The sequence below is a fragment of the Solea senegalensis genome, linkage group LG9, assembly GCF_019176455.1.
Source record: "Solea senegalensis isolate Sse05_10M linkage group LG9, IFAPA_SoseM_1, whole genome shotgun sequence".
Classification (NCBI taxonomy): Eukaryota; Metazoa; Chordata; class Actinopteri; order Pleuronectiformes; family Soleidae; genus Solea; species Solea senegalensis.
Genome location: NC_058029.1, coordinates 22,411,288 through 22,424,481, shown reverse-complemented (window position 1 = coordinate 22,424,481; position 13,194 = coordinate 22,411,288). Strand labels below are relative to the sequence as shown.

The 13,194-nt window shown below is 40.5% G+C and overlaps 1 protein-coding gene across 1 annotated transcript in view; it reads right to left on the bottom strand.

Moving 5' to 3' along the window:
- The window catches only part of myom3 (myomesin 3), a 57,169-nt gene that overhangs the window by 6,260 nt on the left and 37,715 nt on the right, over nt 1-13,194 (bottom strand). The window contains exons 18-26 of the mRNA XM_044033275.1: nt 12,696-12,883; nt 10,856-10,982; nt 7,431-7,612; nt 6,569-6,683; nt 5,276-5,432; nt 4,704-4,810; nt 4,311-4,355; nt 4,020-4,156; nt 1,672-1,816 (exon numbers count right to left, since the gene is read on the bottom strand). Coding sequence (XP_043889210.1) covers nt 1,672-1,816; nt 4,020-4,156; nt 4,311-4,355; nt 4,704-4,810; nt 5,276-5,432; nt 6,569-6,683; nt 7,431-7,612; nt 10,856-10,982; nt 12,696-12,883 — 1,203 coding nt within the window. The remainder of the gene's footprint in view (nt 1-1,671; nt 1,817-4,019; nt 4,157-4,310; nt 4,356-4,703; nt 4,811-5,275; nt 5,433-6,568; nt 6,684-7,430; nt 7,613-10,855; nt 10,983-12,695; nt 12,884-13,194) is intronic.

Here is a 13,194-nt window from a genome sequence, read left to right as displayed (position 1 = left end):
GTTGCGATTGTTGCAACCGTATTGTTGTTCTTATCATTTTAAGCTTCTAACACCGAGATGATCCATTTCATTTTCAATTTAAAATCCACAATATAACAAACACAAAACATATACATGAAATAAAAAAAAAAAACAAAAACAACAATTTATTTTAACCACTTTATCCTTTGGAGAGTCATTAGAGTAGCTGGAGCTAGCAGCTCACACAGAGCGACAGGTCACCCGTCCATCACAGGGCCAACGTACATTCACTCTCTCACATTAACAGCTAGAAGAGTGTCCGAGCGAGAGAACCCACACACATGAACCGTGAAAACTCCACACCCACAGGTGGTGTAGACATTAATGTTGGTTTATTGAACAAACCAGATCTGAACCACTGACCTTCTTGCTTGGAGGCAACAGTGCTCGCCACCCTATAACTAACTGCCCTATAATTCTTATCTTTACTTTTATAGCCTATATATAAAATGCTCAACACAAGATGTGTTTGTTCCAAATATAACATCGACTCAAATCAGGGATCGCATAAACAACAGTAAAAGTAATTTCAGTAAAAATAAATTTGAATGAGCTCTTAGATTATAGCAAGCTTCAAAATGAGATTTAACACATGACACCGTGACCTGGATTTTATGTCCCTCCAAAGCCAAATGCTACTGTGGTACAAATCAAAGTCTGTAATTGGCTGTAGATGATGGTGTGATGATGGTGTTATTAAGTAGAGTAAATGTACAGCAGCCAGAAATGATTGCACCACGAAAGGCCTACGACCTAAAAACCTATTTACTCCAAAAGTCTATTTCCTTGGCTGAGGACAACTATTAGCACAATTTATAGTACAATGGTGGAACACTGTGTCTGCTCATAGGCATGCAAATGATGAGTGTGTGTGTGTGTGTGAGTTCTTGTATTTGGTATCTTCCTAAGGACCAAATCAATTATAAACCGTATGCATTGACCTGAAGTTTGAACTAACAAGCTCAGACACGCAGCCCATGGTCCTGTTCACCTGTCGCGTGAAACATGTAAGACACATGAACACAGATATTAAATTAGTGTCAGAAATTCAGTCAGGAAGATAAAATACAAAATGGAAGAACATTTCATTATGTTTTTATGAAATATAAGAAAAAAACAGTATAAATTGATAAAACTACAATGTGGCATTGTCAGTGGGTTACATCATGTGCAAGGTATTGCAAAAAAAGAGAGGTTTTTCAATATTATTATTGATTTAAATGATTAAAAAAAGAACTTAAATGTAAATATTGACGTAAAATATAAGAAACAGTGAAATCCAAGACAAAGAATTGTGCCCCTTTCCTCCAAGGTTGTAAAACTATTTGTGTTTTTCAAACATTAATGCTCATATGAAAATAATAATAATAACACTAATAAAAAACAAAACAAAACGCCAATCTCAAAGGATTAGCAGGATGGATGGATGATGGATGAAATACCACTATGTTGGTGTGGAAACACTGAATTCCTCACAGCTTTGGCTCAGATGATCTCGTTTGAGTAAATCACCCGTGAAGCTGCTAAAACCTTCAAACGACCCAAAATGTGTGAAGTCACGTTCACACTGACATTTGTTGTGTTTGTCATTCATTGCATATAGGATACAAAATAAAAGGCAACTCTGTGGGCGGCGCCTGAATGACTTACTTTGATCCACAAACACCAAAGTGAACTGGTTCTTGGCGCGGCCGTCTCTCAGCTGTGCCGTGTACGAGCCCTCGTCCTCCTGACAGAGCTGATCAAACACTATCTCCACCAAACCTTTGGCCTTGTCCAAACTGATTTTACGGTGCTGCAGGACGGCAAACAAGGACACATACAGGACACATCAGCTCAGTGCAGACAGATGGCGGCTGGTTTTAAGTAACACACTAACGTTTGCTAAGGTGTATGGACAGTCGCTCATATACACACAGACTATAGCGAGGGCCAGTTATGGAAGAAATGTATTGTTTTAAGTCATGAAATGTCACCAGAGATTGTTCATGTTTTGGTCTGTTGTCACGGCCTTTTGTGTCACCCATTCAATAATGTAGCACGTCAGATCACAGGTTGCCAAAAGAGTTCATTTAAGCTGCAGCTGTGGGTCTGAAATGTCAGACATTAGTGAATCTAAAACGCCTCAGCGACAGGACACACATGCCAGACTGGATCATTCTCTCCTCGAGAGGTAAGTTATTGACCCTCAACCGAGGTCTCTCTCCCTCTTATTCACCACACGTGTATGTTGTCGGTGGATATTTAAAGAGCATACTGTTGTTATCTCCTCTCATCAGGTTCTTGGAGCAGACGCACTTTCACTTTCAATCACCCCCTGATGCTGACACATGAAAATGAGCAATGTCAATGTTTCAAATTGGGATCGTAGTACCTGCTTCACATGCTTAATGACGCTCTATTAAAAACATTACATATAGCCCTTTGCTGCAGAAGAACTGTAGTTGAAAATGCAGACTTTCACACAAATAAACACAAACAAACAATACGTCCCAGGAACAGCCCTTGGGCTCATTCTCTATTTTTTGTGTTGATCAGGATGAGAGAGCATGCTTTGCATGTTGCTAGACCTCAGTGGTGGATGTGATTTGTGATGAATGGTGAGCCTGAGGGTCCTAATCAGCTAAATGGCTTTTGAATTTGCAAAACCTCAGCTGTGATCATTTGGAAATAACGTGTAATCAGTACTGTTCAGATGGAGCTCGGATAGTAGAAAATAATGGAGCAAATCAACATGAAATGCAAGCGATGAATGGCATCTGCTCTGCCGGGTACAGAGGAATCAGCCGCCTCACACAGACACAGGCAAACACAGACAGACTGCGATGTGTCTGATGTTCTCTCTGTGGACACATTGGGGCACGGTTCAATACCCTAGATGGCAGCGTAGATTATCTTTAACATGGTGTCATAACACAGAACAGTGCTGAGGAGGTTTGCTCACACTCATGATTATACTGGTTATTTTAGGTCGTCTCATTCTGAAACAACACACTAAAATGTCTCCATTTTTCAGATTCCTTCCTGCCCTGATGACATGGATGTTTATGGGAATGATGTTGTTTTGTTGTTGCAAACAGCTACAGCTCCCACAGTTGTTTTTTTTACCTCATAAAAATAAATGAACTTGAACATGTGACTGATACACAATCAGCATCACTGACGCCATGCACACACTAAACTGAGTCATGAATTCATCTGAAAATAATAATATTCATAGATTCTATGAGTAAATTCACCCAGTACAAGAGATCTGTGTTACTTTACTATGCAGAAGAATATTTGATTGAAGAACTCCCACAAATCATTTCATGAAATCAGAACGTACCAAGTCTATAATTGCTGTTTTTTGATTCACAGTGACTGATCATGAAGTGTTGCCTGCAGCTACACACTGTCATTCTTTTAGCCCTGTAGAGTTTTATGACCCTCCGGTTACAAGCCCAATTCCCTTCCACTTGACCCCGGGCTACATCCATAACTTTAAACTGTATGTAAATTAATTTCAAACTTATGATTGAGATAGTGGTTGTTGTATGGAAGACAGTAGACAAGTAAAAAAAGACATTTTGGCATTTTCCCTTTAAGGTAATTTAGTGTTACAGGCAGACACTGGAAACCAGTGGTTATCAATAGCCTTAGAACACATGTTAGTTTACATGTTCTGTACAGGAAAATACCAACACGTTTCTCCAGCAGCCTGAATTGACAAACCAGCCAGTGTTAGCATTTTTAAGCTCCTCTTTTTTAAGAGGAGAATGACATGTGAAGGCCACCGTAGTTCTCTGATGCACTTGATAAAGAGAGGGGTGAATAGTCCCACATGAATACATTAATATGTTAATGTATTATACAAAAATATCAAATGTTGTTGTATGTTTTTGTATTTACCGAATGTATTTACCGAACACTGTGAATCTGTTTAGTGCGAGTGTGAGTGTGAGTCTCTGACTGTGACAGGGTCTGTGACATGTGACAGCTGCACCACAGGCTCTCACCGGACTGCTGGAGATCTCACGGTCGTTGAAGATGAGACGGAGCTCAGCGTCCTTACTCAGACTCTCAGTTTGAAGCCAAAGACGAACATCACCTTTCTCGGACACGTCCACGTGCCAGCCAGTCTTCAGAGCGATCACTACCAAAATAAACACAACTCAGTCAGTTAATGAGGAATACAGACTTACTTTTGTCTGTTGACTAATGTATTCAATGTACCAAGACCATCTGTGTCATGTGTTTGTGTCTATGATGGCACTGTGTGGACTCTTCATCACACAGTCGGTACATACGTGGATGTCTAACTTGCCAGCTGAGTTCTTTGAGTCGTTCAAGGTCTGGAAACAACAAAAAAAGAGAAAAAGAACAGTAGCTGAAGGTTAATTATATTTTCTTACACCACATATGGTCACAGCACCACAGAGTAGAGCACTGGCTGACATAGCTCTTTTTCAAAGCTGTTACGCTGGGAAATTGATTGAAAACACACTTAGTAAAACAAGTGACCTTGTGGAAGTGGTTGCGAGGGACATAATTATTTGCTTGACAGAAAAGCTTGATGGCGTTTAAGAATGCTGCCATCCTTTAACAACACACGAGGCAATTTCTGTTATATTTAGAGTCAAATATGAACTGGAAGAGACATTTCCCCGACACATTTGAAACACTGACAGGCTCTGGTTTACCTTCGGCAGTAAAGTCGTAGCTGGACGACAGGTTAGAGTTGTCGCTCATTTCTACTGTGTAGAGACCCAGATCCTCCTCTGAGGGATCACTGAAGGTGAGGGCTGACCTGATGAATGAATAAAAAAAACAAAAGAACACACCAATACTTCAACGCAACATCTTCAGCCTCGCGTTTATACATCCACCCTGCAGCAAAGGCTGCAGAGGGTGCAGCCATCAGACCTCACAATGCTGCCTGTCTCTAAAGCTCTGACCTGAAGCCTTTGAGCTGACTGATTCATTTTTGTCTCACATGCTATGAATGGATGAAAAAAGAATAAATGGGAGAGCTGGAAATTCAGAAATGTAATTTTTTAAAAAAAAGCTGTTAATCAGTTCAAACCACATCTAAAAACCTATTAAGTAGTTTTTACATGTGGACCCTCCCCAAGCTGCGCTTCCATAGCTGCAGGCTGCAGTAAATCTGGGGTCACTGCTGCAAAAACAAGTGTGAAAAGCACAGAGGCACTGAGGGAATTACACGCAGACACTTTAGCAAAGCCAAAGTTCACGGTGCATTTGAACAACATACTTGTTGTCGGTGGTTTGTGCTCGGGCTCTCTCTGCATCGACGGGCTCTGTGTAGTCTTTGCTCCAGAGGAACTCGCTCTCCTCATTCATCTCATCAGCCTCATAACCCAAGAATATGAAGCCGTCATCATCCACGCCAATCTCGATGTTTTTAGTGCCTGAGGGAGACAAATGCATCAGCATGGCAGTGACCTCATTTTCAGTTTTCATTTTTCATTGATTTTGTTGTGAACATGTTCTATTGTCTTTAGTTCAGTTAGCCATTAGTTGCACATACAAAACTCCACTTGCTCTGTGTATGATGACGCCAGCTCTTTGACTTTCTTGATGCTGTTTGGGTTTGAGCTTCAGTCCTGTATTTTTGCTTGTCCATGTTTGACTTCATAGCTTTTCCTTGTATTTGAGTTTATTTATTGATAGATTTTGATTCTTTGCTGATTCTCCACCTGTTTCTCCTCACTCCCCTCACCTGTGTGTCTCCTCCTCCTCCCATTAATGTACCTGCTGCTCATTATGTTCATTCTGTGCACCCGACACATTCTCGTGGGTTCTTCGCTCTGGTCTGTGGCCTCCACGCTTGACTGAACAGGTATTATTTTGAAAATAAATCCTGAATCATTGTTTGAAAACTGCTGCATTAGACTCCATCACCTGAACTCACCCCTGACATTAAAAAGTCAAAATGTCTTTGTAATACATTTACATAAGTGGTGACATCTACTGTGTGAGAATGCAGATTTCCACCCCGAATGATACACCCCGATATGACTTGCATTTCCACTGCGGCGTCTGTCGCCACATCCAATAAATAAAAGTAGCTATTTACCTAAAATGCATCAGCTCCATAAATCACGTGATTTCATACCAGCGCGACACAGTGTAACTCACCAATAAATTCCACAAAGAAGAAGAAGGCGACACAGCGGACATAAACATATCAAAGGAGGACATCCAGCATCCTGTGTTATTTATTTATTTATTTATTGTGGCTGTAGAAGAAGAAGAAGAAGACTCGCTTCTTTCTATTCCCCTACTGTCACACACATAAGAGATGATTCTCTGTACACAAATCAACTGCAGCACATAATTGTGTACTGTACCATGCTGAACCGAACTAGACTGCTAGTCTTCATCTGTATATTGAACAGACTGACATGTGAGTGGTAATACATTTTTCATCTGGAGTGTGAACACTTTGCACAATATTAAATATTATATCTATAGGTCAAGCACCTCCTGGTGATTCCTTACATTTTTATGACAGTACTTGTGTGTGCGGGACCATGATACTGACCTTGTTTAGTTTGAGCTGTGACTGGTTCTGAGGGCAGCGAGGCACAGCCCACTCCAGACTCATTAGAAGCAGATACTCGGAAACGGTAGGTCTGACCTGCCTGAAGATCTGACACCTGGATGTCACCAGAAACACATCACAAAATAATGGCAAATGGGAAAATAGTTGAGTGCTAAATTTCATTCGCCGGTTATTAACACATGAGTGTTTTGGGATTGTGTGTGTCTCTCTCTCTCTGTCTTGAGCTCCTCTCATTAGAATCAGCACAGACAGACGCAGTTGTTTCATACACAACAGATGATCTGTGACAGTCTCTCCATCTGTGAAACTTTCTGCTCGTGCCGGGTATGAAACTTCAATACCTTTGCGGTATAAACCAAACTTTGGGCCTCAGGTACCTGAGGACGGCGTTTGACTGAGACCTGACAGCGCTCGTGTTTGCATGTCTTCATGTGCAGAGGAAAAGATACAGAAAAAAAGCGACAGAGGAAGACGGGGCTTAACATGTGCATGAGAGCGTCTGTCTGTTGTGTTTTAAGAGGCTGGTGCTTGTTTAATTAATGAAGGTTTGTCAAGAAGATCTATAAATAAATGTGAGCGCAGAATTGTGCTCCATATTCAACTGCTGCAAGAAGACGACCAGACCAGCTGAAACAAAACCATAATGTGTAACACAATTGTTTTATATAACAAACAAATACATTGATAAAATTGGTATTTAAAAAGAAAAAAGAAAAAAGGTATTGCTCAACATTTGGTATCAAAGTCCAGATATCGACATAGATGCTTTTATTCCCACTCTAAATCAGGCAAAAACCTTCTATTACGTTACAGTAAAACACATTTTTACAGCTTGACTCACTTTGTAACGCTTGTCAGATATTGGCTCGTCATTTAAAGCCGTCCAGTCATCTGATTGGTCACCCTGACTGATTTCCAGGAAGTAGCCTATGACGGGACTTTGTCCTTCATACAGCGGAGCCTCCCACATCAGCACCACTGAGTTGTCTCTCACTTCCCTGAACTCCAGGTCATAGGGACAACCTGATAGAGAAGAGCAAAGGTCATTGACATACAGTATGATAACAGTGGTGTTTTAGTCTTTTGCACCAGAATTAACTATAAGACAAAGAAGGATACATTTATGGTATGCACACACAACTCTATAAAACAATTATATTGCATGTTTATTAGTTATTAGTGGAGGTAACAAATAAATGAAAGATTGGACACTGTCATAACATTAAGCACAGCTCTCCCCTGAAGCGATGCAAACACACGAACGGCTTTACAACAATGGTTCAGCAGTTTGATGGGATAAGTGCTTCTTGTCCCCGCCCACCCACCCCTGTGCTGCAGCTGTATACCCACAAACACTCCCTCTGTCAGGTCTAAAGTGACGTGGCCTCTGTTCACGCAGACCAAACAGAAGCAGAATAAAAAACCACCAAAAGTGTACGCGCTGCAGCTTTAAGTCAAAAAGAGCAGGGTGACCTCCTTAATTTGCCCCCGGTGACTTCACGTGTGCACAAAGAAGTTCATTTGCTTAATGATTTTCAGTCACTTTTAAATTAATAATGCCATACAGAGTAAAGCCCATTTGCCAAGATTAACGAGCTGTGCTTTAAAAGTGGCATGTGTGAGGGAGCCTCTCTCCATTTTCAATATTAATGTCACAAGAGGCTGATATGAGTGCAGCCACAAATGCAAGGCTCTCCACTGAACCACCACACACAAGGTGACGGTTGTGTGTATGTGTGAGGTATCAGATGTGCTTTATGTCAAGCTTTTATTGTTTCAAGTTGTTTTTCTTATTAAAATGTGTCCTCTACTGTCCAGCCAGCGCAGGGGAGAGGACAGGGGAGTCAGACTCCTTCAGTTTTTTCTCCTTTGTGCTTGGAGCCATGAGCTTAATGAGCAGTAGCAAGTGTTGTATTTTTTTGGCCTCTGTTTTGCCTCTAAGGCTGCTGTCATTTGCTGGAACACCCACATTAATGTTTTTTGCACTCAAGTGCTCATTCACATGGCACCAGGTAGTTGGCAAGCGTGTAATTCAGTGTAACAATGCCCACACACACACACACACACACAGCACTTCACCATTATATGATGCATACTCTCAAAAACCATTTTCAATCCCTGAAAACGATAACATAATTCTGTTCATGAGTCCTGAAGTGAGAATCATTTTTATTCGCCACCTTTCAGAGCTGCTTTTATACATGCTGACGCCAAGTGTCTCATTCTAGAACTCTTCAGCAGCAGCAATAATGGTTCATAAATATGGCACCATTAGAGGAAAAGTCCTATATATATATATACATATATATATATATATGAAGCCTAATGATTTCCACAACCTACCTCTATTATGTTCGCTATTATGCCTGTTAGTGTGTTACGTACTTGGCTGCCTGAACTCTGCACCTCATCGTGGCTCACTATGTAAAATTCAGGTCCTCCTCCACTCGATGTTTGAGCGTCACTGCTTATCTGTACTCACTTTAAATTCATGTCCAGCATATGATTGAGCATCGTTTTGTATCTTATGCAGTCCTGGACTTCTACAACAGCATTCTCTTGGACTCATCATCCAAAGTCTTCAATAAAACTCTGCTGCCCCAGAGACCACATCACCCCCATCCTGCAGAACCTCCACACGCTCCCCATCACCACTCCAAATCTCTATACCCTCGCCAAGCACATCAGAGACTGTACAGATCCATTCACCTTCAAGTCACAACTCAAACCTCGTCTGTGCTTTTAATGTTTAAATAATGCTGTGTTTTATCTGCAATCATCACTTATTTAAGACAGCGGGGGAAAAAAGCCACCGAGAGCGAGGTCTCTTATTCAAGGTCGCTCTGCAAAATGACATGTATAATGAATACATTATGTAATAAAAGCAGAACATATATATAGTAATTATACTGAATAAACAAAGCAGCAGAGCAAAACACCCGGCAAAGTGATGCACTCTGTGTTTTAGAATGTGTTGTTTGTTTAAAGAGAATGTTTAAAAGCACTTTCTATAGAAAATGTATTATTATTATTATAAATAATTAATATCAGTATGCATAGATTATATACAGAGATTCAGAGCTCTTTCGTCGGTGCATACATCATTTTCATTTCAGTGATCTACAGCACTGTGCAAACATCTACGGCCACCATTACATTTGCTGTTTTAACAATGATAAAATGACCAAAAATAACTATTTCTCAATTGCTTCACCAGAAAATACAGAGGATATGTAGGCAGTGTTAACACAGTTTTATGTGAGGGGAAAAACAGCTCCTAAAAGATAAAGTGTAGTATTAAGTATTTAGTGTGCCCTCTTCTCACACTTGAGCCACTCTTTCTGTTCTAATGTCACTGGAAACACCCGTGTTGATGCTGCTGTGACAAAGGTCTATTACACCAGATGTGAGGATTCTGTTCTCCCTGTTTTCTCTTGCAGAAAGTGTGTGTGTGGGTGAAAGGTGTGTGACAGCTGACGACACACACCTGGTTCCTGTTCCTCATCAACCTCCATATAAATGCATGCATCTCTGGATTTGTTGTGTATTTACTGCCTTTTGGGGGGTTTTCCCAGGCTGCATTGTCATGTCCTGTCTTCTGTAAACCACCAGTCCACTGCCACCTCTGCCTGCCTTTAAAGGGACACTTCATCCATAAAATATATCGTTTTTTAGAGACACATTAGAGATAAATGTCCATGGATCATCACACAGTGGATCTGAGTTACATGGCTCATTCCCACAACAACAGAGGAAGTTGGGGGAATGAGAAGAAAGGAAAACTGACAAAAAGTCGACGTCAATGTCCTACATCGCTCTTCACATGTGTTTCGGTCAATTATAACGCGTTTTGTGAGTAAAAAGTGGAAAAAAATCAAACAAATTTAATAAAAACTGGTCAAATTCAATCCAACATTTCAAATTTAAAGGATTATAAATTTAAAAATGTAATCCTTTAATGTTTCTGCTTTAGGGTCCACCAGGTTTATTTAAAACCCTCTTGCGTGTTACACACGCATGTAGAAATGTGCAAATATTAGACCAACTTCCAGCTCGTGCTGGCCAAAGACTTCTGCACAGTACTGGATTATATTATGATATTACCAGCAGTAAGTGAGACAGGAGGTGAGATGCCCTCTGACGCACCTTTCACACACTCACATGTGCAAAGACAATTTTTCCAGACAAGCACTTGGACTCTAAAAGACAAGACAATCCCACCTGCATGAACCTATTTTTTGAAGGGAACTGACATGTTCTCTTTACCTGGCTCTGGCATCGTCCACTTCTCACACAGGAAAGCTTGGCTGGCCTCAGAGGGATTCCCAACGCCAGCTATGTTGGCAGCAAACACACGAAACTGGTACATGTGCCCACTTTTCAGGCCACAAACCTATGGAGGCAACAGGTGTGGGTGAAATATACAGCATATTATATGTCAGTGTGTCCAAAATGAACACATTTAGCTTTTGGCCGATTCATAAACTGGCATATTTAAGAATTCATGTGAGCTGAAGCAAATTAGCTCCTTCTGTTTAACAGCAAACACTTTCACATGTAATGATTTCAGAATCTAATATTTGTCATTTAATAGCTTGAAAGCACTGAAATATTCATGTGCACACACTATTACACACGTTGGAATGTTTGTTTAACTTTGATACGATTCAGTCTTGAATGTAAATCAGTGTCTCCAGAATACAGAACATATCTCAGTGACTGTTCCAGACTGGTAAACAATAATTTAGATTAGTTTTTCTTTATTTATAAAAACATTTCTTCAGGTATTGTTTAATTATGTATGTAAAGCCTCCTATTGCTTACAATAATACAAACTGGATTCCTTTACATAAATCATGGATCATGCAGGAGCACAGGTTGCTTGTACAGCTACACTCCTCCTGAGCCAAGCAGGCGTTTTATGGGATATTAGCTCTGCTGCTGCTGCTGACACAGCATTTTCAGAGTCCCTGAGACACTTTTGCTTTGGGAAGAAAGGGGATTCAGCGTTATTGATCTGTGCATTGATCTTCCTATTCACAGCCACTTAGACTTTAAGGCCCTTATCTATTCCGTGAACATTTGTGAACTTTTCCTGATGCCCTCAGCTCATTCCTGGCAACTAATTGACACGACCAGAGGGACCGCATTTGAGAGCGATGGCAACTGGTATCCAAATCTAATACCCCCTTCATTATCTGTAGTTCTTTATCTAACCACGTTTAGGAAGAAGGACAAGCCTCTTATCAGAATAATAAAGTCCACCTTGTAAATGGTTAATGAAAGGGAAAAGAGTATAGTTCTAATCCACTAGATGGTGTTCAGGCTCCATTTGATTAGAGTGACACATATTTTTCATCCTGCTCTTGACAGGGGTGTTGCATGTTTTCAGACGTTTTTCCTTTCCAATGTGTACAGATCATTTTGAATCAGCAATTTTCTGTGTAATTGGCTTCGTCTTTGTTTTACCTAGAAACAAAAAAACCAACAAAAAAAACCCGCAACCACATTTGTATGATGTCTTATTACGGAGGACTGTGTGTATTCTTCCTACAGTAAGTCAGGATAAAGATTCAACTTTCCTTCAGGTCTCCATGGACACAGCTTGTTGCCTAGTGACACAGCTAGTGTCAGTGCGGATGAGGAAGCAAAGGTCAACACTGCCATCAATTTAAAGGCAGCTGCTAAATGTAGAGATGACTTTTTAATATTGTTATTTAAAATTAATAAATAAATAAAAGACATTTATATACATATATATTTATAGATACATAGATTCTCCACTTTTTCACAGGTGGATTGAAGGCTAAGACGATAAATCCAATAGTTGTGAAGAAATTCCAACGAAAATGTCAAACGCAAACTCTGTGGTTGTGCAAGAGAATGTGTCATTACCATCTAAAAGGATGAAAGTCTGATATATGAAAGGGAAAAATGTGAACCTGCTAGTCTACAGTTTCTTAGCGGCTCATCCATTAAGTGCTGATGCTACAGTTTGCTCCCAAATGATGAAGTGACTGACAGAAGACTGTTAGTGCAGTGCTGCTGGAATGGCTAAGTGCACTTGTTTAGTACTGTAGCTGTATGATGTTAGAGCTTCACTGACTTTAAACTGCCTCTCTTTCACAGCCTTGATGTTGACTTCTCTCCATGTGTCCTCGCCGACTTCACTCTGGTCCAAATAGTAACCGCGAACAGAACTTCCCCCACTATAGGAAGGAGCCCTCCATCCCAGCACCATCTCTGACCCAGTGCACAACAGCAGGGCAATGGCAGAGGGAGCAGAGGGAACACCTGGAACACCCAGAGAAATGTAAAAAATAACACAGCTATTGATTAAAGTTGCACATTTTTGCACATTGTTGCCTACAACATTGTTGCCTACAGTACATATAAAAGGCTTATTGTAAGGTTATGAAAACCAAACAATTATTATTTTGAAGCCATTATACACTTATACAAAACACTGTTGGGCAGTATAGTCCTTTTCTGCCAATGAATTTCTGGCCTACGTTGTCCAATCGATAGATTCAGCATTTAGACATTTAAATATGAAGCACTTTTCGCCTCTGAAACAGGAGCCGCGTGTAAAAGCCAAAGAGACA